At 40.4% G+C, this 26,614-nt stretch overlaps 1 protein-coding gene across 9 annotated transcripts in view; it reads left to right on the top strand.

The window, feature by feature from the left end:
* The window catches only part of ARMH3 (armadillo like helical domain containing 3), a 222,638-nt gene that overhangs the window by 105,770 nt on the left and 90,254 nt on the right, over positions 1 to 26,614 (top strand). For 6 of the 9 annotated variants that reach the window (XR_011969588.1, XM_072620724.1, XM_072620762.1 and 3 more), the window contains 3 exons: positions 6,988 to 7,070; positions 8,377 to 8,503; positions 15,679 to 15,754. Coding sequence is in view for 7 of the 9 variants with exons in the window: in XM_072620724.1 (XP_072476825.1) it covers positions 6,988 to 7,070; positions 8,377 to 8,503; positions 15,679 to 15,754 (286 nt within the window). In the remaining 2 variants the exon portion in view is untranslated. The remainder of the gene's footprint in view (positions 1 to 6,987; positions 7,071 to 8,376; positions 8,504 to 15,678; positions 15,755 to 26,614) is intronic. The other 3 variants (XR_011969592.1, XM_072620773.1, XM_072620729.1) reach the window with 2 other exon arrangements.

The following is a 26,614-nucleotide window of genomic DNA, read 5'->3' as shown; positions in this document are numbered from 1 at the left end:
CCCAGTTTTTCCTCCACCTCTCTAACTTGATTTTCGAAATTTTTTTTGAGCTCTTCCATGGCCTGAGCCCATTGAATATTTCTTTTGGATGTTTGGGATACAGAAGCCTTGATTTCTGTGTCTTTCCCTGATGATAAGCATTATTCTTCCTCATCTGAAAGGAAGGGAGGAGATATATGTTCACCAAGAAAGTAGCCTTCTGTGGTCTTATTTTTTTTCCCTTTTCTGGGCATTTTCCCAGTAGGTTACTTGACTTCTGAGTGTCCTCTCCACCCCCACCTCGCCTCCAGATCCACCCAGCCTCCACCCAGCCAGCGCCTGGGGTCTGAGATTCAAATGCTGCTTCCCAGGCCCAGAGTTTTGGGTGGGGACAGGGCTGCTATTCAGTGTGAGATTAAGTTCAGGTGCTCAGGTAGGGGCAGGACCCCCACTGGGGCTCAGTTCCCTCAGGGAGTTTATGCAGAGACCTTCAACAATGGATCCAAGCTCCTGGCTGCTTTGGGAGCCCTTGTCTGCTGCTGCCTCTGCCGCTGCTTCCCGAGGGGGCCTGAGTTATGGGGGCACCCCACTCCCCTCTCTGCGAACTGAAAAGCCCCTCTCACTGACCTTTGGCGCCTGTGGGTGGAGAGACCTAGGTGGCCGCTGGAGATTCTGTCCCTGAAGCCTGCTCGGATCCGCTCCTCTCTGTGCCTCGTGGCTAAGCCAGGGCTGGGTTCTGCTCCGGGTCCCGTGCGTGAGGGACCTTTCGGGTCAGTTTTTCAGGTCCCTCTGGAACAGAAATCTCACCTGCTCCATTGTTGTGTGGCTTCTGCTGCTTCCGAATTGGTTGGGAGTTCTTCTTTATAGGTATTTTATGGGCTGTAGGTTTGGTGCTAGCATATGTGTATCTTTCTACTCTGCCATCTTGGCTCCTCCCCCCCAAAAAAAGCTTTTGACAAAGTACAACACCCATTCCTATTAAAAACACTGGAGAACATAGGAATAAAGGGAACTTTCCATAAAATAATAAGCATTATCTATCTAAAACCTTCAGCAAGCATTTATATGCAATGGGGATAAGCTAGATGCATTCCCAATAAGATCAGGGGTGAAACAAGGATGTCACTTATCACCACTATTATTCAATATGGTACTAGAAATGTTAGCTGTAGCAAATAGACAAGATAAAGATATTGAAGGAATAAGAATAGCCAGGGAAGAATGTAAGTTATCACTCTTTGCAGATGATACGATGATTTACTTAGAGAATCCCAGAGATTCAAGTAAAAAACTACTTGATATAATAAACATCTTTGGCAAAGTTGCAGGTTACAAAATAAACCCACACAAATCTTCCGCATTCCTGTATGTTAGCAACAAAGTCCAACAGCAAGAGATAGAAAGAGAAATCCCATTTAAAGCCAAGGTACACACTATAAAATACTTAGGAGTTTACCTGCCAAAACAAACCCAGGGATTATATGAACACAATTACAAGACTTTTTTTGCACAATTAAAGTCAGAGTTAAGTAAGTGGAAAAACATCAGTTGCTCATGGGTAGGCCGTGCTAATATAATAAAAATGACAATTCTACCTAAATTAATTTACTTATTTAGTGCCATATCAATTAAACTATCAGATAATTATTTTCTAGAGCTGGATAAAATAATATCATTTGGAGGAACAAAAGGTCCAGAATATCAAAGGGACTAATGAAAAGAAATGCTTGGGAAGGTGGCCTTGCGCTACCAGACCTCAAATTGTACTATAAAGCAGCAATTATCAAAACCACTTGGTATTGGCTAAGAAACAGAGAGGTAGACAAGTGGAATAGACTTGGCACTCAAGACGTAGTAGGCAAGGAATATAGCAACCTCCTGTTTGATAAACCCAAGGACACCAGCTTCTGGAATAAGAACTCACTGTTTGACAAAAATTGCTGGGAAAACTGGATAACAGTGTGGCGGAAATTAGGCATAGACCCATGCCTGACACTATACACAAGAATAAAGTCCAAATGGATACATGATTTAGGTATAAAGATTGACACCATGAATAAACTGGAGAAGCAAGGAATAGTGTATTTATCAGATTTATGGAGAAGGGAAGAATTTTTTTTACTAAAGAAGAGATAAAAAGCATTATGAAATGCAAGATGGATAATTTTGATTACATTAAACTGAGAAGTTTTTGCACAGCCAAACCCAATGCAACCAAAATTTGGAGGGATGTAGTAAATTGGGAAAGAATTTTTACGGCTAAGCTCAGGGATAAAGGCCTCATTTCTAGAATACATAGAGAAGTGACTCAAATGTGTAACCATACAAGTCATTCCCCAATTGATAAATGGTCAAAGGATATGAACAGGCAATTTTCAGAGGAAGAAATTAAAGATATATATAATCATATGAAAAAATGCTCTAAATCACTATTGATTAGAGAGATGCAAATCAAAACAACTCTGAGGTACCACATCACGCTTATAAGATTGGCCAGCATGACAAAACAGGATGATGATAAATGTTAGAGAACACTAATTCATTGTTGGTGGAGCTGTGAGCTTATCCAACCATTCTGGAGAGCAGTTTGGCTACAAAAATGTGCATACCCTTTGACCCAGCAATATTGCTACTAGGACTGTATCCCCAAGAGATCATAAAAATGGGAAAGGGTCCCACACGTACAAAAATATTTATAGCAGCACTCTTTGTAGTTGCCAAAAACTGGAAGTCAAAGGGATGCCCATCAGTTGGGGAGTGGCTGAATAAATTATGGTATATGAATGTAATGGAGTACTATTGTGCCATAAGAAATGATGAACAAGAAGACTTCAGAGAGGCCTGGAAGGACTTATATGATCTGATGCTGAGTGAAAGGAGCAGAACCAGGAGAACTTTGTGCACAGCAACGACCATAGTGTGTGAGAATTTTTTCTGGTAGACTTGGAATTTTGTAATAACGCAAGAACTTACAAAAAAAAATCCCAGTGGTGGTTTTCTAAGGCAAAATGCCTTCAACACTCAGAGAAAGAAACATGGAAGTTATTCGCAGAATGTAGCAGATCATGTTTGTGTGTGTGTGATTTGTGTATCATGTTTTGATTTGTTATATGATTTCTTCCATTTATTTTAGTTCAACTACATAGCATGACTATAGTGAAAACGTACTCAATAGGAAAGTATATGTAGAACTGCCCGGGGCGACTCCCGGGCCTTCGCCTTCTACTTACCTATCCCCGGTCTTCGGACGTCTCCGGCCCCTCTCCTGGTTGGGGGAGGGGAATTCCCTCTCCCTGTTGGGGGAGGGGAATAAACAGGCAGAGCACCCGAAAGGAGTTGCAGCCAGCAAGCTTTATTGCGTTTCTTCTCCTCCAGCTCTCGTGGTCATCCCCTTTTATTATCCCCTGTGTCCTCCCCCGTACCTCCCATGGGCGGGCGAGCTCCTCTCAAGTGCCTCCCCGTGGGTGGAGCCAGCCTGTTACCAGGGCCATCCCAGTACCCCACAAGGGGGCAGGTTCGGACCCTCAGGCGTCTCACGGTCCTCACGGGGGACCCCGGTCCGGAGCTGTCCCCCAACATAGAACCTATACAGAATTTTATTCTGTCGTGGGGAGGGAGGGAGGTAGTTGGGGGTACGTGTGGGGGGGATAAAATCTTAATTTTATGGCAGTGATTGTAAAACATTAAAAAATAATAATAATTAAATTGAATTAAAAAAAAAAAAGAAAAATGAGTCTTTCTGACTCTAGGCCCAGCACTGTGTCTACTATGTCACATAGCTACCCATATATTAGATATAAGATGTTTATGAGAGACATATTCTTCAAAGATTTATTTTATGTGAAAGCTTTGCAATTTTATGTAATCAAAACTGTTGGTTTTATCGCCTGTGGTCTTTCTGTCTCTTTTTTGTTCAAGAATTCTTTATTCATATTTGAGAAAGGTATCTTTTTCCCTGCTTTTCTAATTTGTTTATGATGTAACCTTTTATACCTAGGTTACTATCTATTTGGAACTCATTGTGTGGTATATTACATGAGAAATTGATCTAAACCGAATTTCAGCCAGACTTCTTTCCAACTTTCCCAGCACTTTTGGTCCAATAATGAATCTTTTTACCATAGTTTAAATCCTTGAATTTATGCATCTGCATGTTAGGAAACTAACTTGCGCTATTGGTCGGTCAGAATCAAATAGTTTTAATTGATCCTGCTTTGTAGTATAGTTTGGCATCTGGTACTGCTAGGGCCTCTATCATCATATTTCTTATTCATTCTTTATCTAAATTCCATTACATTGGCCTTATATTATACTGTTTTGCTTTTGTGTCTCATGTCTTCACCAATGGACTGCAGGTTCTTTGATGGAAGGAACTATGTACTTTTTAAACCTTTGCATCTCCAGGTCTTTGAATACAGTAAGCACTTAAGTGGTTTATTGAATTGAATAATGGTGCTCCAGGTTTCTGAACTTCTGTTCAGGTTTTGGAGCCATTGAAGGAGGAAGGAGTGAGATAATTAGGGCATGAAGAAAGAGGATGTATGCTTCCTCATACAGGAGCCAGTAGTAGCTGTTCAGGGATTTGCTTTACTGTTTCAGCATCTAGAGGGATCTGTATGAAGGGAATAATCTTTTTATAGCTCCTACTCTGTGGGAGTCACCGTGCTGAGCACTTTACAAATATTGTCTCATTTGATCCTCACCCTATGAGGTAGTTGCTATTATTAATTGGATTATACAGTGGAGGAAACTGCCCAGTGTCACACAGCATGTAAATGTCTGAGGTTGGATTTGAACTCAGATCTTCATGATTCCAGGCCCTGTGCTTTATCCACCACACCTTCTAGCTGCCTCAAGACAATATTGAGATAATATTGACTGAGGTTCTGCCTGAATTATCTTATGGCCCCTATAAGCACACTGTCCCTGGCTCTGCTTCTCCAGCCTTTCAGGATTCCACTTTTTTTTTTGTTGGAAGCTGTTTGGTTCCCTTGGTGTTTGTGGCAGCCCAGAATTTCGCTGCTTCGTGGTCTGTGCCAACATTGCTCCCTCCCTCTTTCCTTCCCTATTCACCACTTTGTCATCACAGACTCTGAAATCCCAGAGAACATGACTAGCTTTGCTCCAACTCAGTAGCAACGAATCATTCTCCTTGCCTTCCTCCTCCCCCTCCCTCTTTCATTTTCTTCAGGTTTCAGGCCCATAATTACCAGATTGTTAGTGCTGAGCCTGCACTCCTGCACTGTGTGCGCCTAGGATGAAGAACCCCTTATTGAATGGTTGTGTGGGAAACCTGTATATTCATCTGCTGCATTCTGTGGCATTCCTGTATACATTGCTCACCCCCACTCTTCTATTTCCCCTTGTGAGTTCCCTGAATCCACATACCAGGTGGCTTATTAGTCATTGGCAAGGTTTGTGTTGAGTTTAGGTACAGAAAGGAAGCTCCTCAAGAAGTTTGACTAGAAGGTACTTTAAGGAAGAAGGTTTGGAGCTGAATTTTTATCTTTTTATCAAACATCTCCCTTTCCCCATCCCTCCATCTCTCCACTTGCCTCTGGCAGCAGTGCCCCAGTGATCCTAGGTATGTTTCCATTGTGGATTTTCTGTCAACCACTTTCTGTTAACAGCTGATTCAACGTAATGAAACAAACAGCAGCTCAAAGAATACTTTCTGTTTATAGGGACCCAGAGGGCATTTGGAGATTGAGAGTCCAGGTGGGTAGATTCAGGAGAACATCCAGTTGCCTCCTTCAACTTTATTAACCTGTTTTTATAAGGAGGTGACACAAGCAACAGAAACAATATGAGCAGAGCCAGTCTCCTATGGTCTTCTTTCTTTCCATTTCCTAACTACATCTGGGCTTAGTCAAAATAGTAGGGACCAGGTGTCCAGGAGGCTTACACCTGCTTATCACTGTATTCCCCTGCTATTTCATGCTAAAACCCACACTTTGTTTGCCCAAAGCTTTCCAGTCAAGAATAGGGTAGATGTTGTATCTCTTCTAGTGAGTGGCACTGCAGCTGAGTTTTACAGGAAAGAGAGGGTGAACCTATCCCCTTCCTGGGAACAGTGAGAAAGGAAAGGGAGGAGACATTGTGGGGTGAGAAGACAAAAGAGCTAGGCTGATGGTTGCCTTCATCTGCTTGCCTTCAAATGGGGCAGGGGAACTACTCCAGATGGGTATGGAGCAGATGTCTTTTGAGAGACAGATGTCCTGAGTGAGAGAGGACAAGATAGCTATTGAGGACTTCTTTTATGCTTAAGATTTATTTGCCAAAATGCCTTTAAAGGTGCCTTTAGAGTCTGGGTTGAGCATTCAATTTCTTTACCGAGATTGCTTGTATTTAGAAATCTCTTCCTCGGTTTGCTTGGTAGAGGGAAGACCTTTTCTGTAAACATGACTGTGATTAGGAGGGATATCATGGTAATATTTGAAGTATACTCTAGAAAAGATTTATCCTTCATTGTATCATTCCTCTTTCTCAGAGTCCAGCTAATAATTGTCCTGTTCCTAGAAAAGCTAGTGGCTAGTAGAATCTGTTTAAGTTATTCTTATAAATAGTGTCATTGGAAACAGAGAACATGGCTGAATCTTGGAGTAGCTTGAGATGCTGGCAGGCAGAAAAAAACCCCCACCTCATTTTGACTTGTAAATTGAGCAAATTTGATGGGGAAATCACCAAGTGGGAGTAAATTTGGAACACCAAGATGTCAGTTTTGTAGTCAATTTTCTAAGCCTAATTGCTGTTTAAGAAGCAGCAAAAAGTAGATTTTTCAAAAGAATCTTCTGTGGCAACTCAGCAGACATATGCTAGGGAGGGTCAATGCTTCCTGTGAACTATCTTCTCTCTTGCGTGCCTTAGAGTCTTTAGCAGCAGGAACAGTCACTAGGCCTTAGCTCATTCCCCTTTATCAGGAATTTTGCAGCTAGTCTGCTTTCAGTTAATTTCGTTGGTTGTATATAAGCAGCTTGTTGAAGAGATTTTCTGTTTTCATTCCTTTAGCTTTGATCAACTTGCTGAAGTTCCTTATGTCCAATGAAACTGTGCTCTTGGCCAAACACAACATTTTCACGTTGGCTCTTATGGTGAGTAATCAGAAAACCTATCTGTTTTTTTCTGTGTCCTCTTTCCTTCTAGCTTTCTTCCCTGCAACTGGAGAGGATGTGGTTTGGGGTAGTCACCAGAATCCTAGAGACTAAGCCGCTAGGGTATCTCAGCTTTTTGCTTTCCTGTTAGATGGTTTCCTAGTCTCTGTGAGAATCCTATTCCCTTCCTTTTACCTTTTTCCCATTCCTCTTCCCTCCCTTCCCAAAATCCAGGGCTCTGGTTTTTCCTCATGAATATTGTCTTATAGGAAAGAGTGTTAAGCAGATCCTAGTGTTTGTAATTAGTATGTCCTTGACTAACTAGGGAGAAAGTTTGTGCTATAGCTATCAGTAACAAAGCATTTATTCAGCAGACTGATCCATAAGGATAGTCCTGTGATGTCTGCTCTTATTTGTGACCAGCTGCCATTTTTAGTACTCTTTAGAGCTACTTTCTTCTGATGGGTTAGAGGGGAAGCTCTCAAGTAACACTATTATTCCCTTTAATGAACTTCCCAGGTTAGTATCCTCCCAAGGGTTCTTGACCTGGTACCTGTGGCTGGGGCTGTTGATTATTTTCTTCTTTTTCCCCTCCCAGTACATCATTTATTTATTTTTTACATTCTTTAAAAAAAAAATTTTGAGTTCCAAATTCTCTTCCTCTGTTGTACCCTTCCCCCACCCACTGAGAAGGCAAGCAATATGATATCACTTATACGTGTGAAATCATACAAAACATTCCATATTAGCCATCTTGCAAAAAAATAGGGAAGAGAAATAAAGTGAGAAAATCATATTTCAGTTTACACTCAGAGTTCATCAGTTCTCTCTGGAGGTGGATAGCATGTTTTCATCATGAATCCTTTGAAATTGTCTTCTATTGTTGTATTGACCAGAGTATCTAAATCTTTCACATTTGATCATCATTAAAATATTACTATGTATAATGATCTCCTGGTTCTACTCTGTTTACTTTGCATCATTTCATATAGGTCTTCCCATATTTTTCTGAAACCATCCCCCAGTCATTTCTTATAGCACAGTATAGTACTCCTTCACAATCATATGCCACAGCTTGTTCAGCCATTCCCCAACTGATGGGAATCCACTCAATTTCTAATTCTTTGTTACCACAAAAAGTGCTGCTATAAATATTTTTGTATATATGGATCCTTTTCCTTTTCTTTGACCTCTTTGAAATACAGACCTAGAAGTAGTATTGCTGGGTCAAAGGGTATAGTTTAATAGTCCTTAGGTAATAGTCCTCAATTTTTCTCCAGAATGGTTGGTGTTGATTTTCTTCTAGGTTGTGAACTTATTTAATATGTTTATCACTTATGGAGACACATTCCTGCCTACTCCCAGCAGCTACGATGAGCTGTACTACGAGATTATCCGGATGCACCAGAGCTTCGACAATCTCTATTCAATGGGTGAGCTGCCTTTTCTTTTTTCTCACCCCCATATCCTTCAGTACCATCTTCTTCACCAGAATCTGCCCTGTTATCACTTAGGAGGGACTGAATATAATAGAAACCTCTCCTGCTGTCTGTTTCCTGGCCTGGAGGTTCCAGAGTTCCCTCTCTTGTTCCCTGTGGTAAGCATAGAAGGCTTTAAAAGTTTCTTTTCTGCCTTCAGTTACTCATGTTTCATGTCACCAGAACTTCCCTCATGCCCTTCTCTTTGAGAGTGTGAGAGAAACTAGAGAGGACCATGCATTTAGACACCGGATTTAGTAAACATCTTGAGATAGCCTGATGCTCTAGAAAGAGAATGGGAGTGGGATTGAGGAGACTAATTCTCGCTCCAGCTCTGCTGCTAGTTTGCTTTGTGACCCTGGGGCAAGTCATTCCTTCTCTGGGCTTTAGTTTCCTCCTTTATAAAATGGAAGACTTAATTGAGATGATCCTTATCCATCTCTGACATTCTATGATTATTTGGAGGCAAGATGAGAAGTAGGGGAGCAGAGGTTCTTTCAGTTTCAAAACGATTGTATTATAAGGGAGCATTACGTATCTTAGTAATTATGACAAAATATTGGATTCCAGAGAGTATTGTGTGGTCCTACTGATTTTGAATTAATTTGCAAGAACAGAAGGAGGAGAGCATTTTTACTTAACAAATTTATTACATACTGGTTCATTAGTAAATTTAACTTAAAACCAAAAGGACTGAAAACTGTTTCTGAAAGAAGGTTCTGTGTCCAGTGGGAGTTAGACTGTGGTTTGGGTAAAGAATCTGGTGATTAGGTTAAATGTTAGTTTGTATTCTGCAGAGGCCTAAACCTTGAGCCTTACAAAGAAGTAAGGAGCCAAGCCTTAGAGCCTGACATGGAGAGCCCCTCTCTTCCTTCCTCTGAAGAGACTTCATGTAGAAAATCTACCTTCTGTCTAGGATTCCTGTATGTGGGAAAAAATAAAGAGGGAAACTGGAGCAGGTCCCAGGAGAATGAGGAGGAAAGACTAATAGAAGGATTGATTTGTGAGAAAAGCTTTTAAAGGAACTACGTAAAGCTGGCAAAATAGTGCTTAAAGAGTGGGGCCAGAGAAGGAGAACTGATGTTCTTGTTACAGTGTAAGTTTCTAGAGCATAGTGATTGTTTTACCATTTGTATTTATAGTCTGAGTACTTAGTATAGTACCTGGCACAAAGTTACAACTTAATAGATGCTTGTTTTGGTTGATAGGCATTGTACTAGGCTAGGGACGTAAGGGAGATGGCAGGAAGAAACTGGAGAGGAAGGAATAAACTGCACACAAGAATGTTGTGCAACCTAAAACCTGCTAGGAGGAAGAGGGAAAAGAACTTAGGTTCACTGTCTTCCCTGTAGGATAGGATCAAATATTGAACTTAGAGTTTTAGTAACAACTGAAATTCCACAGCATGCTGAGAAGAGACCACATGGATAATTATTAAGAGACTAGAATCCTGTAGAAGATGACACAATTGTCCATCCAGTAGATTTCTGTTGTGACAGCATTAACTTGTGACAGACACAGCTCTCTAACAGATGGAATCAATACCTGCCCAGACTTCTGACTCTTTCATGCCATGAAAGACCTTCATGTAGTTTGCATATACCTAGACAGGCTGTGGTCTTTCATAAAGAAACAAAGCTTCAGTAGGACAGAGTTGTCCAGAGACTGTATGACTTATAGAGGAATAAAGTTATTTTTCAATAAGTGGAGGAAAAATAGGGGAAAGCCTTTGATGATAATCTTGCCTGCCTGCCCAAAGAAGACATTCCCCCAGCATCGGGTAAGCTGATTGCTGTTGCTGCCTGCACAAAAGAGAGGCGGGCCAATATGAACACTCTCAGACCTGCCAAAAGAAAGAAATGGGTAGTGGGTATCCTGTGGTACCCTGATGAGTAAACTGGGAAAGGGAAAAATGCCACCAGAAAATGCACTGCAGAATGAAAGGCAGGAACTGAATGGTTCCCAGGGCACCTGTGAAAGCACTGCTCTTCCTCTCCTTTGTCTCTGACTCCTTGGGGCATCTTCCTTTCTCCCTATATCATAGGTTTTATATTGTGATTGATGGGACACACTAGGAGTTGGGGGGAAGGGTGGGGAGCATGATTAGCTCTAGGGATTACTTGGCTGCAAGAAAGACCTCTATTAAAAGGTAAGGTCACTTACCAAATGGTTTTTAGAGATCTAGTAGCTGAGCTGTCTATTTCTTTTTTTTTCATTTATTTGTTTATTTTTAGTTTTCAACATTCACAAGATTTTGAGTTCCAAATTTTCTCCCCATCTCTCTCCTCCCCCCACCCCAAGACATCATGCATTCTGGTTACCCCTTCCCCCAATCTTACCTCCCTTCTATCAAACCCCTCCTTTCCCTTATCCCCATCTTCTCTCTTTTCTTATAGGGCAAGATAGATTTCTGTACCCCATTACCTGTATTTCTTATTTCCCAATTGCATGCAAAAACAATTCTTGAAATTTGTTCCTAAAACTTTGAGTTCCAACTTATCTTCCTTCTTTCCTCCCCACCCATCCCCACTGAGAAGGTAAACCATTCAGTATAGGCTATACATGTGTAGTTATGCAAAAGACTTCCATAATAGTCATGTTGTGAAAGACTAACTATATTTCTCTCCATTTTATCCTGCCCCCCCATTTGTTCTGTTCTCTCTTTTGACCTTATCCCTCTCCAAACGTGTTTACTTCTAATTACTCCCTCCTCCTATTTGCCCTCTGAAGCTGTCATCCCCCCACCCCACTTATCCCCTTTCCCCCTACTTTCTTGTAGTGTAAGATAGATTTTCAAACCAAGTTGAGTGTGCATGTTATTCCCTCCTTAAGTCAAATATGATGAGAGTAAGTTTTGCTTTTTCCCTCTCATCTCCCCCCTTTTCCCTTCCATTGAAAAAGCTTTTTCTTGCCTCTTTTAAGAGAGACAGTTTGCCCAATTCCATTTCTCCTTTTCTCCTCCCAGTATATTCCTCTCTCACTCCTTAATTTTATTTTTTTAGATATCATCCCTTCCTATTCGACTCACCCTGTACCCTCTATGTGTGTGTGTATGTGTGTGTAATAATCCCTCCAGCTACCCAAATACTGAGAAAGTTTCAAGAGTTACAAATATTATCTATCCATGTAGGAATATAAACAGTTCAACTTTAGTAAATCTCTTATGATTTCTCTTTCCTGTTTACTTTTGCATGCTTCTCATGATTCTTGTGTTTGAAAATCAGATTTTCTATTCAGCTCTGGTCTTTTCATCAAGAATGCTTGAAAGTCCTCTATTTCATTGAATGACCTTTTTTTCCCCTGAAGTATTATACTCAGTTTTGTTGGGTAGGTGATTCTTGGTTTTAATCCTAGCTCCTTTGACTTCTGGGATATCATATTCCAAGCCCTTTGATCCCTTAATGTAGAAGCTGCTAGATCTTGTGTTATCCTGATTGTATTTCCACAATACTTGAATTGTTTCTTTCTGGCTGCTTGCAGTATTTTCTCCTTGACCTGGGAACTCTGGAATTTGGCTACAATATTCCTAGGAGTTTTTCTATTCAGATCTCTTTCAGGAGGTTTTTGGTGGATTCTTTTGATATTTATTTTTACCTCTGGTTCTAGAATATCAGGGCAGTTTTCCTTGATAATTTCATGAAAAGCTCTTTTTTTTTTCATCATAGCTTTCAGGTAGGCCCATAATTTTTAAATTGTCTCTCCTGGATCTATTTTTCAGGTCAGTTGTTTTTTCAGTGACATATTTCACATTGTCTTCTATTTTTTCATTCTTTTGCCTTTGTTTTGTAATTTCTTGGTTTCTCATAAAGTTATTAGCTTCCATCTGCACCATTCTAATTTTTAAAGAACTATTTTCTTCAGTGAGCTTTTGAACCTCCTTTTCCATTTGGCTAATGCTGCTTTTTAAAGCATTCTTCTCCTCATTGGTTTTTTGGGCCTCCTTTGCCATTTGAGTTAGTCTATTTTTAAAGGTATTATTTTCTTTAGCATTTTTTTGGGTCTCCTTTAGCAAACTGTTGACTAGCTTTTTGTGATTTTCTTGCATCACTCTCATTTCTCTTCCAATTTTTCCTCCTCTCACTTGATTTTCAAAATTCTTTTTGAGCTCTTCCATGGCCTGAGACCGTTGCATATTTATTTTGGAGGTTTTGGTTGCAGAAGCCTTGATTTTTATGTCTTTCTCTGATGGTATGCATTGTTTTCCCTCATCCAAAAGGATGGAAGAAAATACCTGTACACCAAGAAAGTAACCTTCTAGTCTTATTTTTTCCCCTTTTTTTGGCATTTTGACTTTTGAGTCCTTTGTCAAGAGGAAGGTATACTCTGGGGACCTGTAAGTTCTCAGTTCCTCCAAGATGGCACAATCAAGGGAGAGGGGTTTACTCTTCTCCTGGCCTGCACTCTAGTCTGGGAATTACTGCAAGCTTTTCTGCCCAGGATCCTCTCCAAAGCCTCCACCAGCTCCACCAAGCCAGCACCCTGCCACACCTCAGGGCCACTACTTTGAAGCTGTCTTTGGCATTTTTGGGTTGAGGGATCTGGGAATCACAACTGTTGCCCAGTATTCTACCTGCTCCAGGCCTGTCCCTGCCATGCGGCAGCCAGTGCTGGGCTACGCTCTTCTCTGAGACTGTGTGATAGACCTTTCCTGTCAGCCTTCCAGGCTGCCTTGGACTGGAAATTTCTTTCACTCTCTTGTTTTGTGGCTTCTGCTGCTCTTGAATTTGTTTAGAGTCATTTTTTAACAGATACTTTATGGGCTGTGGCAGGAGAGCTCCTCCAGATCGTCCTTCTACTCCGCCATCTTGGCTCCATCCTTGACCTATTTCTAGTCATACTTCCATTGGAACTCATTTTATTTAAAGGACTCGAAAACCAGTGAGACCCTTCAAGTTCTTATTTGCAAAGGGCGCACAGTTGATAAGAGGCTGCTGACAGCTCTGACAAGTGGACAACACACAATGCCCCTCTGAAAGAAAAATTGAGTGGGTGAACCAGTCCATTTATCTGGGCTACAACAATTGGGTTGAGATGAAGGCATCTGACCTGTTGAAATTTATCCCTTGAGTTATATGAATAAATTTGCACTTTTGCTGGGTGAAATGTTGCTGCCCACATCCAGGCTTGGGGATGTAAATTGAAATGGTAGCAAATTTCTCTGCATTAAATAAATTGGAAAAGCTGCACTCTGGTAAAAGTGTATTACAACTTCATCTTATCTTCCTTTTCACAAAATTGCATGAATTTTTGGAAGTGAGTCATTTCTGGAACTAGACACTTAAGAGCCAGGTGAGTTTTATTCTCCCAGCTCAACCACTGGTTCTCCCCACTCCCCCCGACCTCTGTACTCCTTCCATATTTCTTCTCCTCCTGCTGTACTAATGCATTGTCATTGGCAAAACCTTGCTAGGATTTGTGGTGGCTTCTCATCAGCTAAGTTTGATCCTATCCCTAATTTTTTAAGTATCATTGGCAACCATCAGACTTCTTGTAATTTGGGCCACACCCTTCTTTTTCTCCTCTTTACAAAGGACAGAGTCCTAGCACAGGTATCAAATGTTGACTTCTCTTTCCACATTCCTTTATTTGAAGAATACTTCATGCCTGCAATATGGAATGCTCTGCACGAGGCTGAAGGAATCCTGTCTGTTTACAGGGAACTACAGGTGATGTTGACTATAGATGGGGAGTCTTACAAATATGAAGCTATCAGAAGAGATGCTGTGCTTGGTAGCATTTTCAAGCTACCTCTTGTTGGGGCCAGATGGATAGGGTGGGAGTTTAGGTCTAATAAGGAAAGAAAGGAATTCTTATTACTCAGCTTTGCAGATGGGTAGAGGGAACAACGCAAGAAGTTCATCTCAACTTTCTAGTGAATATCTAGGCCAGGGGTGGGGAACCTACGGCTTCAAGGCCACATGTGGCCCTCTAAGTCCTCAAGTGTAGCCCTTTGACTAAATCCAAACTTCACAGGACAAATTCGCTAAATGAAAGGATTTGCTCTGTAAAATTTGGATTCAGTCAAAAGGCCACGCCCAAGGACCTAGACAGCCACATGTGGCCTCAAGACCACAGGTTCCCCAATACTCTAAGCTAAGGGATAAGACCCAGCTAGGATGAGAAAAGAAGATAGAAAACAACTTATCGTTCTTCGGTGAATGTGTCATCTTTAGTTGCTGTGGGTATTCTGCACAATAGATTACAGTCCACTTATGCTTCTTTGATCTATGCTATTGTCCATGATCTGGACTTCTTCTAGATCTTTACCATGTGATGGGTGCTGCTACAGTACTTGGGCTGCCTCTGTTATTCCTCACTGACCAACAGCCTTTCCTGCTCATTCCTGCCTGGATGATATCTCTTATACCAGGTCTTATAGATCAGTCATTATTGGAAATAGGCTGCAGCCAACTTAGTCCCAGTGCAGCCAATTTACACCATTACCATTTGGGAATTTTGACTCTTCAGAGTTTATAGGGTTCTGAGATTTGCAACCCTATGGTATCACTAGGAGAACATCGGTGTTAAAAAGCTGGGGTTTTGTATTAGAGAGCACCCTGGGAATTGCCTAAAACCCAGATGCAATTCAGCTCTTTCCTTTTGTCCTCCTACTTAATTTTGTGCATTGTCCATCTGCGTTACCTATCTTAGATATATGTATTTGTTATGCCAACTCAATGGAATTCTCTCTAACTGTACACAGTCTGGACAGCAAGTATTTTTCCTTCATTTCATTTTTCCTTAATGGATATTAGGAAAAATAATTTTAGATACCCCTGTTTATTCTTTCTGGCCAAAGAGGGCTTTGACAGAAACTAGCAGCAGTCTGGGAAGAAAATAGCTTTAAACAGCAGCTGTGATGTGGTATACTGGCTTTACTACTGTCATTCCCCTTGTCTTGACTGGAGACTATTTATGGCTGACTCAGGTGAGGTCAGGGATGCCAAAGAGAGGAAGAAGAAAAGAACCATCTTGGATTGGGGTGACTGTATGTGATCCTAGGCTGCAGGAGTCTAGGCCTCTCCAAGAAAGTGTTTGAGGATCTCACCTTAGGAAACATTTTTAATCTCGTTTCTTGGTTTTTTGGATAGTTATGGGTTTGACAATTCTGTGTTCTCTCCTTCCTTTAGTCCTGAGGATTTCAACCAACACAGGCCAGTGGAAAGAAGCAGCCAGCAAGGTGACCCATGCATTAGTCAATATCAGGTAAGAAATGTAAATAGGTTCTAGAACTCATCCAGGGTTCCCCCAGGCTCGTTTGTGTGCAGTACTGCTGTTGTTTTAAGGCTGTTTTTCTGGGAGTGAAATAAATTGTCCTACTCCATCAGAAATAGTATTTCATGAGAATTTGTCATATTGAAATAGTTCAGTGTAGTCTTCTGTTAATTTTCTTGCTGTTGAGTAGGAGACAGTTGCAAGCACTCATCTTTGCTACTGCACAGGACATCTGTCAGTAGGCTTCCTGAAAGCTACCCTCACCCCCTTCCCTGCTCCTGAGTACTTTGCTGTCTTTGGTTACTTTGTTGGATGACTCAGGACCCTGGAAGACAGGTCTTTTGCATTGTTATTTTTATTTGTGGTAAATAGAAGCAAATGGTACCTTTGGGGTCCAGTCATGTAAGTCTCCTAATGCAACAGACAAGAAAAGGGCTGAAATTCAGGTAAAGAGTTTCCCACAGAAATCTAAGAGAGTTCAAAAAAGCCACCCAGTGAAAGGGATCAAAAAATAACAATCATGGCAGAATGAGATGTTTGCAAATGGAGAGGGGAGCACCATTTCAGGAAGATAGCTAGTCCAGAATCAAGAGGTTCCTTACAAGTCTTTTCCCCTTCCTACATGGCTCTTAAGTTCCCCGATAGTAAATTATTCTTTCAAGCAACTGAAAAATTGAAGTTGAGAGAAAGATGCAAACCCAACAGATGGGTAATTTGATTTAGTTCCAGATGTAAATTCGCCAGACAATCCAGTGATAATAATGTATGTTTACAGTGTTTTTCATATTCTAGCCTGCAATGAAGCTGGAGTGGGGTATTTGCATGGGTTTTTCTTCCTTTTTATATAAAATGCCTCATTTACTACAACTTCTTGAACATCTTAGAGTAAATGCCAGGAATGCAATATATGGAGGGGAGAAGAGGGAGTCAGGGGTAGGACAGAGGCTGAGATGTGCTAACAAGATGGCACTGAGCATTGGTTTTCCTTACCTGTCTCTAGGGGCATTTTGCAGTGAGCACAGTTTTATAAATCTCACTAAATAAATGCATATCTGCACCTAGCAAATAAACCAGATACTATGTTGAAGCCATATGATAAATGTGATTTTCTACAAGAACCAAGAATTACAGATTTTCTTCTCCCAAACATCCCCTAGTGACCCAAGGACAGTATGACAAATGTGGGTGTTTGGTAGCAGCACTAGGCCCTGCACAGGAGCATGAAGGTGCACGTGGGTATAATTTATGTTGTGTTATTTATTCATGTCGTTATTTAGGCTTTCCCAGCCATTCCATTCCATTTGGGGCCTGTTTTCTTGATCACATCCATTTATGTTTTCTTCATATTCTGCTTTGCTGCTCTTCTTGCCTGTGGTTTCTGGTTTGGCTGTTGGCCTTCTTCTTCCCAGGTACTCCTTATCTCTTCTTTTTCTGAATGTCCTGGAAAGGATAAGACAAAGCCTTCGCCAAGTGCTTTATAATCTCTATCATATTTTTGGCAACAGCCCTGACAGGACAGTGTTCCTTTTCTTATTCTTTAAATTAGCTTGAGTATTCCAGAGAAAGGTGACAACATCACCATTGTTAGGAGTCCTAGAAGTAGCAAATGTCAGAGTTGAAATCAGGCCTAAAGATATAATCAGATATCCTCATTGTACACGTAAGGAAATGGAATCCCAGAGTATTGAAGTCATTTGCCAAAGTCCATACGGTGATTTGATGGCCAGATTGAGACTCGAGTCTATCCTTGACTCCAAATCCAGTCCTTTTACTCCTGTACCACTTAATGAACACTTATTATTAGGGAGGTAGTGTGGTATGCTGGAAAAAGTATTTGGACTCAAAACCTGGTTTTGAGCCCCAGATCCAACACTTATTAATTTTGTGACCCTGGAAAAATAATTCATCTTCCCTGACCTTCAGTTTCTTTGTCTGTAATATGGGGTTAATAATAATCGCACTGTTTACCTCACAGGATTTTTATGAGAAAAGTAATGTATAAACCTTAAAGTTCTAAATAAATATGAGTTATTATTGAGAACTTAGAACATAAGAATATAAAGATAAAAATGGTACCTTCCCTACCTTCAAGAAACTTAAGTTCTGTTAGAAGGAATATGACATATTCATAAATAAACATTGTTCGTGGTAGAATGGGATTGTGACAAAGGAAGATTTAAAGTATTCTAGGAAACTTGAAGAGGGAAATTCTAAATCACTATTGATTAAAGAAGTGTAAATCAGCCTGAGGTACCACTTCACATCTATCAGATTGGCTAATGTGACAAAACAGGAAAATTATAAATGTTGGAGAAGATGTGGGAAAATTGGAACACTAATACATTGTTTTTGGAGTTGTGAACTGATCCAGTAGTTCTGGAGAGCAATTTGGAACTATGCCCAAAGGGCTATAAAACTGTACATACCCTTTGACCCAGCAATACCACTTCTAGGTCTGTGTCCCAAAGAGATCATAAAAATGGGAAAAGGTCTCACATGTGCAAAAATACTTACAGCGGCTCTTTCTGTGGTGGCAAAGAATTAGAAATTGAAGGAATGTCCATCAAATAGGGAATGGCTGAATGAGTTGTAGTATTTGAATGTAATGGAATACTACTGTGCTATAAGAAATGATGAGGAGGCAGATTTCAGAAAAACCTGGAAAGACTTATATGAACTGCTGCTGAGTGAAGTGAGCAGAACCAGGATAAGATTGTGCATAGTAACAGCCACATCATCCAATAACTGACTGATAGATTTAGCTCTTCTTAGCAATGCAAGGTTCTAAGACAGCTCTAGAAGACTCATGATGGAAAATGTTATCCACGTCCAGATTAAGGACTGTGGAGTCTGAATACAGATGGAAGCATACTATTTTCTCTCTCTTTTTTGTTATTTTGTTTTGTTTCTTCTTTCTCATAATTCTTTCCATTGGTTCCAGTTCTTTTTTACATATCACTAATGTGAAAATATGTTTAATATGAATGTATATATAGATCCTATATCAGATTGCACACTGTCTTTGGGAGGGGAGAAGGGAGGAAGGAGGAGAAAATTTGGAACTCAAAATCTTATGGAAGTGAATGTTGAAAACTAAAAATAAATAATTTTTTAAAAATTGAAGAGGGAGAAAATACCTTCAGTAGGGGAGGCTTCTTCACAAAGGAAATGGAAAATATACAGAGTCTTAACAAAACAGAAACCCCAAGGAGGGAATTTATTTCCAATAATGGGGGTTTCACTGGAACATAGAGTACTCTGAAATTGGGCCTGAAAAGTATATTGGAGTTGTTTTTTAGTGGTCCTTCAAGTGCCAGGCTAAGGAGTTTATATATTCCACAAGAGGCAGTAGGGAGCCACTAGAAGTTTTTAACTAGTGGAGTGGCATCGTCAGACCCATGGAGGGTTCTTTTGGCAGCTGCTCAAAGGCTCTAATCAGAGAGGGGAGAAATTGGAGGCAGGGAACCCTATTAAGGGGCTGTGACAGTAATGGAGCTCTCAATAAATGTGGTAGCAGTGTGGGGAGAGAGGGAGGGTATGCAAGAAGTGTTGAAGTAGAACCAAAAAGAAGACTTGACAACACGCAGATCTTCTACCTAGGTCTTTGAATAATTCATGGCTACTATTACAGCATTTGAGCTCATTATGTTTTGGTCTTGGGTCTTGCTGCATGACCAGCTTTCATTTCTCATCGTGCATTTTCTGGGTGAGAACTTTTCAGCCACTTTTTGGATGTAGAACATTACTGGTAATATGATGTAGTTTACATTGTATCTTGGGACCCCTGTAATTTTGATTCTTCTGACACTCTGGCATTTCATGATTTACAGCCATATAGCATCACTGAGAAATTTGGTATGAGAAACATGGGTAAAATATTAAAAACATTGCTTTGGGAGCATTTGGGATCATAGAAAGTGCTGATTACTTTCTCATAAGTAATACAACCTTTTTCTTTCAGTTCAGTTTTGAACCCAGTCTGTTGCTTATTTCCAGGATGCATCTAGGATATATTTGCTGATAGAATAAATCAGTGGATTTCCCATTTACTGCATGCCGTAATAGTCATAGACTGGGCAATAAGTCTTTTCACTCATTTTGATGCCTTAAAATATTCTGGGTTTTGATGCAGTCAGTACATTGCCATCTTCAGGCAAATGAGATTGGAACAGATGAGTTCACTAAAGGTAGAGAGCATAGACAAAGAAGAGAAGAGGGTCTAGAACAGAGCCCTGGGGAGCACTCACATGTAGGGGGTCAGGAGGAGAACTGAACCAGTGAATGAGACTTGAGAAGGACCCACTAGACAATAGAAAAAAAATAAGAGAAGAGTATCATGAAATCCAATGGAAGAGAGCCCTTCTGGAAGGAGAGAATGGTTAGCAGCTTCCACTGATGTGGAAAGGTAAAGAAAGGTGAGGACTAAACAGGCCAGGAGATCTGTCAATTAAGAGGCTACTAGGGACCTTTGAGGAAGCAATCTCAAGAGTGGTGGGATTGAGTATCAAGAGGTTGAAAAGTAAATAAGTGGCAAAGTAGAAGCAGTAACCATAGCTCACTTTTTCTGGGAGTTTAGCAGTGAAAGAGAGGAGAGATTTAGGGTGAGAGCTGGAAGAAATGGCAAGGAAAGATGTTTTTTAAAGGATGGAGGAAATAATGGATATGTTTCTAGGCATCGAGGAAGGAATTAATAAGTAGGAGGCACTTGAAGAGGAATAGAAGGAATACTCAGTGCTATAAGCTCCTGAAGAATGTGGGCTCAGCAGCTTTAGTGGAAGGATTGCTCTTGATAAAGAAAAGAGCCACCTCTTTTCCTGTGGCAAAGGAGAAGAGAATGAATGAAGATGGAGTGGGATTTGCAGGAGGGGTAATGGGAACTCATGATGAGTTATCTGAGTATTGTCAGTAAGATATAAATGAATTCCAGGTCAGGCTCCTTTGCTCTGCCCTTTGTGTAGGAACAAGATTCCCCCTGGCTGCATTAGGGGAAGAGGACTTGTATCAGGAAGGCCAACCTGAGGATCTCAGTCCATTCTGTGGGGTTGTTAGCTGTGCTGGGAAGGAGAGAATATGGAAAAACTTATTACTAAGAGGTAGTAGGATACTCAGTTGAATCCTGCTACTTCCATAGGCAGTCATTGCTTACTATCCATCTTGAAAGGATTTCTGAGTTGGTTTAAAAACTCTTAGCCCTTCTTCCCCAAGTAACGTGGGCCTCAGTGTGAGCCCTGTGAGGATACCCACCAGTAGATGAGAGCGTGTTTCAACTTTCCAGAGACTTGGCTACCACAAAAGCCTTGCAGGCTGCTGTAGAACTTGATGATAGTCACACATTTTTGTTTGTGTGGTGTCCATAATGAACTGAAATGATTGGTCCATCTTGTCTTCTCCCTAGCAGATGGGAGGCCTTGTATCTTTCAGCTTTTTGGAACTGGGACCATGAAGTTTAAAGACAAGAGGAGTTAGTGCTGGTGCTGGGCAGATTTGAGGCACATATTACTGTGCCAGTGTTGTTGTTCTCTGCCTTTCACTTGTCTTTCATGGCTTAGTCATACCAGTTTGCTAATTGTCAAAGTTATTTGTGTTGAAACAAGTGTCTTTCTCTTCCTGTTTAATCCTTCAATGAGATTCTTAATGCTTCTGCTCAGTTATCTCTATTTTTATGGAAACATCTGGATATTGCAAACACACAATGCCCCATTTCCTTCCCCTTCCCCCAGTGTTATTCCACTAAATTATAAGAGGGAAAATAAGGTGTCAGTGACCCAACTCTAATTAAGCCTTGAGCTAAGGGCATAATTACTGACCTGACAGCCCCTTATAGGGTACTTGGACTGAGAAAGGAAAGAGGCCAGGAGGGGGTGGGGGTGGGGGTGGGAGTTGGGAAAGAGGACTCTTTGCTAAGTTTGTCTTGGGGTCTCCTTCCAAATTAACCTTTCTGACCAAAGGAACTGTTGTCATAGCTCTTGGCCATATCTTAGCAAGCCTCATCAATGAGGTAGTGCTCTTCAAGATGACAGGTCACTGAAGCAGAAAGAGTACTGACTGGATATTCAGTCAGAGGAATTAAGTTCAGATCCCAGGTTTGCTATTTAACGTGTTTATGACCTTTGACAGATTGTTTCAGTCAGCCAATAAACATTTATTAAACATATGTCAGGCACTGTGCTAAGCACTGGGGATCCACAGAAAGGCAAAAAAAAAAATGCCCTTCAGGAACTCCCAGCCTAATTATGCAAACAGCTGTATGTAGGATAAATAGGAAATAACAGAGTGAAAACACTAGAATTAAGAAGGGTTGGGAAGAGGTTCTTACAGAAAGGGGGATTGTAGCTGCAACTTCAAGGAAGCCAGAAGGTAGAGATGAGGAGGGCAAGCATTCCACGAATGGGAGACAGACAGCCAGTGACTATTCTCTGAGTTGAGTGATGGAATGTCTCGTTAGAGGAACAACAAGGAGGCTACCTTGACTTCAGTTACTTCGTTTGTAAGATGAAGTTGAATTAAGTGATTACTAAGGTCATGTCCAGCTCAATCGACCAACGAGCCACAATGACAAACCATGCTTTTGTATTAATCTTGGGTTCCCTTGATTCCACAATTCAGTACATTTATTTTTAAAATCTAAATGTGTTGGAAAAAAAGATTTCATTTATTAAACAGTTATTATATACCATGGAGAAGTGTTGAGGTGTGAAGGTGAGGTGAGAAGCATAGACAGCTGGACTTGGAATCAGGAAGACTTAGGAAAGGGTCAGATTGTGAAGAGCTTTAATGCCAAACAGAAAGATTTATATTTGGTCCTAGAGGTAATGGGGAGTCATTGGACTTTATTTAGTGGGGGTGGGGTAGGATGCCATTATTATACCTATGCTTTAGGAAAATTATTTCAGCAGTTGTTTGAAGGATTTATTGGAGTGGGAAGAGACTTGAATGGTAAATTATTTCAGTAGTCTAGGTGAGAGATATTGAGGGCCAGAAGTAAGGCAGTAGCTGTGTGAGTGGAGAAAAAGCAGCACATGTAAGATATGTTATGGAAGAAGAAATGAAAAGATTTGGCAATAGATTGGATATGTGGAGGTTAATATGAGTGAGGAATAAAGGATGATACCAGAGTTGCAAATCTGGCTATAGGGATGGTGGTGATACCTTGGACAGTAATAGAGAAGTTGGGGAAAGGAGAAGTTTTGGAGTGGGAAATAACGAGTTCTGTTTTGCACACATTGAATTTGAGGACATCCAGTTTGAGATGTCCAAAGGGCAATTTGTGATACATGACTGTAGCTTGAGAGAGAAAGACTAAGGCTAGCTCTGATCCCCTTTAATGTAAGTGCCTTCTGTCTGTGATTATCTCCAACTTATTCTATATACACATCTTGTTTGTACATAGTTGTTTGCATTTTGTGTCTCATTAAAACTATAATCTCCTTGTTGACATGACTACATATCAAGTTAAGTCAAAAAGCATTTATTAAGTGGTGAATGTACCAAACACTCTGCTAAGCTTTGGTGATGCAAAGAAACCAAATAACAGTCCTTATTCTTAAGGAGCTCATAATCTAATGGGGAAAACAACATACAAGCAACTAAGTGTGTGTGTGTGTGTGTGTGTGTGTGTGTGTGTGTGTGTGTGTGTGTACTGTAGGTAGAATAAATTGGAGTTAATATCAGAGGGAAGGCACTAAAATTAAGGAGGCCTGGGAAAGGTAGGACTTTAGCTAAGGTTTGAAAGAAACCAGTCTAGGCATGGGGACAGCCAGTGAAAAGGCCCAGATTTGGGACATCGATCGAGTGTCTTGTTCTAGGAACAAAAAGGCCAATGTTACCCAATCATAAAGTTGGGAGGTAAAATATGTTGGGGAATAAGGTGTAGGGAGATTGGAATGGTAGAGGGGGCCATGTTATGATGGGCTTTTAAAAAAAAGCTTTAAACATCTTTATTGAAAATTTTGAGTTCCAAATTCTATTCCTCCCCCACTCCTCTGAAGTAAGTGATCATATATAGGTTGTACATATGCATATGTCATTTTGTATAAGAAGAGTCAAATGAAAGAAAAAAAATGAAGAATAGCATACTTCAGTCCGTATTCAAGCAGTATCAGTTCTTTCCCTGGAGTATGCTTCATCATTAGTCCTTTGGGATTGTCTTGGATCATTGTATTACTGAAAACAGCTGTCATTCACAGTTCTTTATTGAATAATATTGCTGTTATCATGTACATCATCCTCCTGGTTCTGTTCACTTCACTCAGCATCAGTTCATGTAAGTCTATCCAAGTTTTTTTCTGAAATTATCCTGCTTGTCATTTCTTTTTTCCTTTTTAAAAAAAAAATTTTAATTATTTATTTTTAGTTTACAACATTCAGTTTCATAAGCTTTTGAGTTCCAAATTTTCTCCCCCTTCCCCTCTCCCAAGACAGCATGCAATCCGATATAGGCTCTACATATACATTCACATTAATATATTTTCACATTCATCATGTTGCAAAGAAGAATTAGAACCATTGAAGTCAACCATGAGAAAGAAGAAACAAAACAAAGAGAGAGCAAATAGTATGTTTTGATTTGCATCCAGACTCTGTAATTCTTTCTCAGGATGTGGATAGCATCTTCCATCATGAGTCCCTTGGGGTTGTCTTAGAATGTTGCATTGCTGAGAAGAACCAAGTCTGTCAAAGTTAGTTATTGCAAAATGTAGTTGTAACCATATGTACTGTTCTCCTGGTTCTGCTCTCTTCATTCAGTATCAGTTCGCATAAGTCTTCCCAGATTTTTCTGAAGTTCACCTGCTCATCATTTCTTATAGCACAATAGTATTCCATTATATTCATGTACCACACCTTGTTAAACCATTCCCCAATTGATGGGCATCCCCTGAATTTCTAATTCTTTGCCACCACAACAAGAGCTGCCATAAATATTTTTATAGGTCTTTATCCCTTTTTTTGAATGCATGATAGGCTTTGAACCACCAGAGGATTTTTATATTCATTCCTAGAGGTGACAGAGAGCCACTGGAGTTTATTGAATGGGTAGTTGACATGATCATACCTCCACTTTAGGAAGGTCAATTAGGCAACTTAATGGAGTATGGACTTGAGTGGAGAGAGACTGGAGTCACGAAGACCAACCAGAAAGCTATTGCAGTGGTCCAGGCTTGAAGTGATGATAGCCTGGATCAAAGTGGTAGCAGTGTAAGAGGAGATAAGGAGGAATATTCAAGAGATGTTACAAAGGTAGAAATGATAGGACTTGTCAAATGATGGGATATGTGGGATGAGGAGTGGAGAATGACACCTAATCTTAAACCTGTGTGACTAGAAGGATGATAGTACCCTTGATAGTAACAGGGAAATTAGAAAGAAAAAAAGAGGATTTGGGGGAGAAAGTAAATTCAGATTGTCCATCTTAAGCATAGGATGTCTGAGATCCGGGAGTCATTTGCATAAAGATGATAGTTGAACCCATGGGGGATGATGAGATCACCAAATGAGATAGAGGGAAAAAGAGAAAAGATCCAGGATAGAGCCTTGGGAGACATCCATAGTTAGTGAGCATGATATAAATCTAAATTTATGATCGTATCATCCGAATCAGAGAATAAAACAGTGGTGAAGTGACTTCTTTCTGACTTCTACCTAAAAGTCATACTTTCAAAATAAGTTCATTGAGGGACTTAATGAATCATTTTAAAGTTAATGTCCTGTAGATTTTTACTTAAGGAACCTTTTTATTAACATAGTTCTATCCTCTAATTTCTCAAAATGGGAGAAAAACATATTCCTAAAGGAGAATTTTTCTCCCAACAAATAATTTTCATGAGCTATCTAGTTTTCTCTGATTAATGGATTAATATGACCCATTATCTGGAATGCTAACTTGAGACTTCATTTTGTGGTGATTTTTTTTTTCAAATATTATTGGGTAGACTAGAGGGTGAAGGTTTATGTTTTATGGTCTGCTTAATTCTCTGTTAATTAAGCAGTGCTGGCAAATTTGACTTTGCCCTCCTTACTTGGTCTTAGTTTTTAACTTCCTAAGGCACACTCTTGTTGTTCTTCATTCCCTTTTTCTGAATGGCATAGGTTTGTGGGTGTATAGCCCTTTAGAAAAAGGTTAGAGGCTAGTTAATTCTTGTTAGTGAACTGCAGGGCTTTTACCAAGCCTTTGAAGGAGGCTATGTTTGCAGGGTAGGGGACCAGGAAATGAGATAAGAAGTTCTCTGCCCCCAGATCGAAGCATACTGACGGATGGACACAAGAGTTGCTATGGTCCTTCTGACTCCTTCCATGTGCATTTTTCTTGGCTTCACATTTACTTCTGCACCTGTCTTTGGTTGTATTGCAATTTAAAGTCAATGTTTGGTGAGCTGAGTGGCCTCCCTCCGAGCACCTCAGGTGAAGAACCTTTCTTGATATGGATCAAAGATGGGGTCTGGGTGGATGAATCAGGGCACAGCCTCTCCTTTCTATCTCTCTGGGAATTGCTGGAGATCCCTTTTGTGAGCTCCTGTGGCTTGTAACATCAGATTGTTCCCTGAGTTATGCTTTATCAGTAATGACCTTTCTCATGTTAATCAGACTCTGCTGATCTCCCTTTACAGGGAATGAAAAGCATTACATGGATTAAAACAAGGCACCAAATGAGACTGGGTTAATGTCCCTTCCCAGTGACGCTGGTATTCACTCTTCCATAATCTCTTAAGATAACCTCCAGAAACGAAAATCCAAACTCATCCCTTGGGCTTTCATCATCTCTTCTCCTCCTGCCTACTCTGTATATGTTGCATACCGCCAACTCTGCAGTGGTTCAGAAAGTTGTAGCATACTGAAAGATTCTTGATTTGGGGG

Source organism: Notamacropus eugenii, chromosome 1 (assembly GCF_028372415.1).
Source record: "Notamacropus eugenii isolate mMacEug1 chromosome 1, mMacEug1.pri_v2, whole genome shotgun sequence".
Classification (NCBI taxonomy): domain Eukaryota; kingdom Metazoa; phylum Chordata; class Mammalia; order Diprotodontia; family Macropodidae; genus Notamacropus; species Notamacropus eugenii.
Note: the sequence above shows the minus strand (reverse complement) of the source record. Positions and strands in the feature narration are given on the sequence as shown.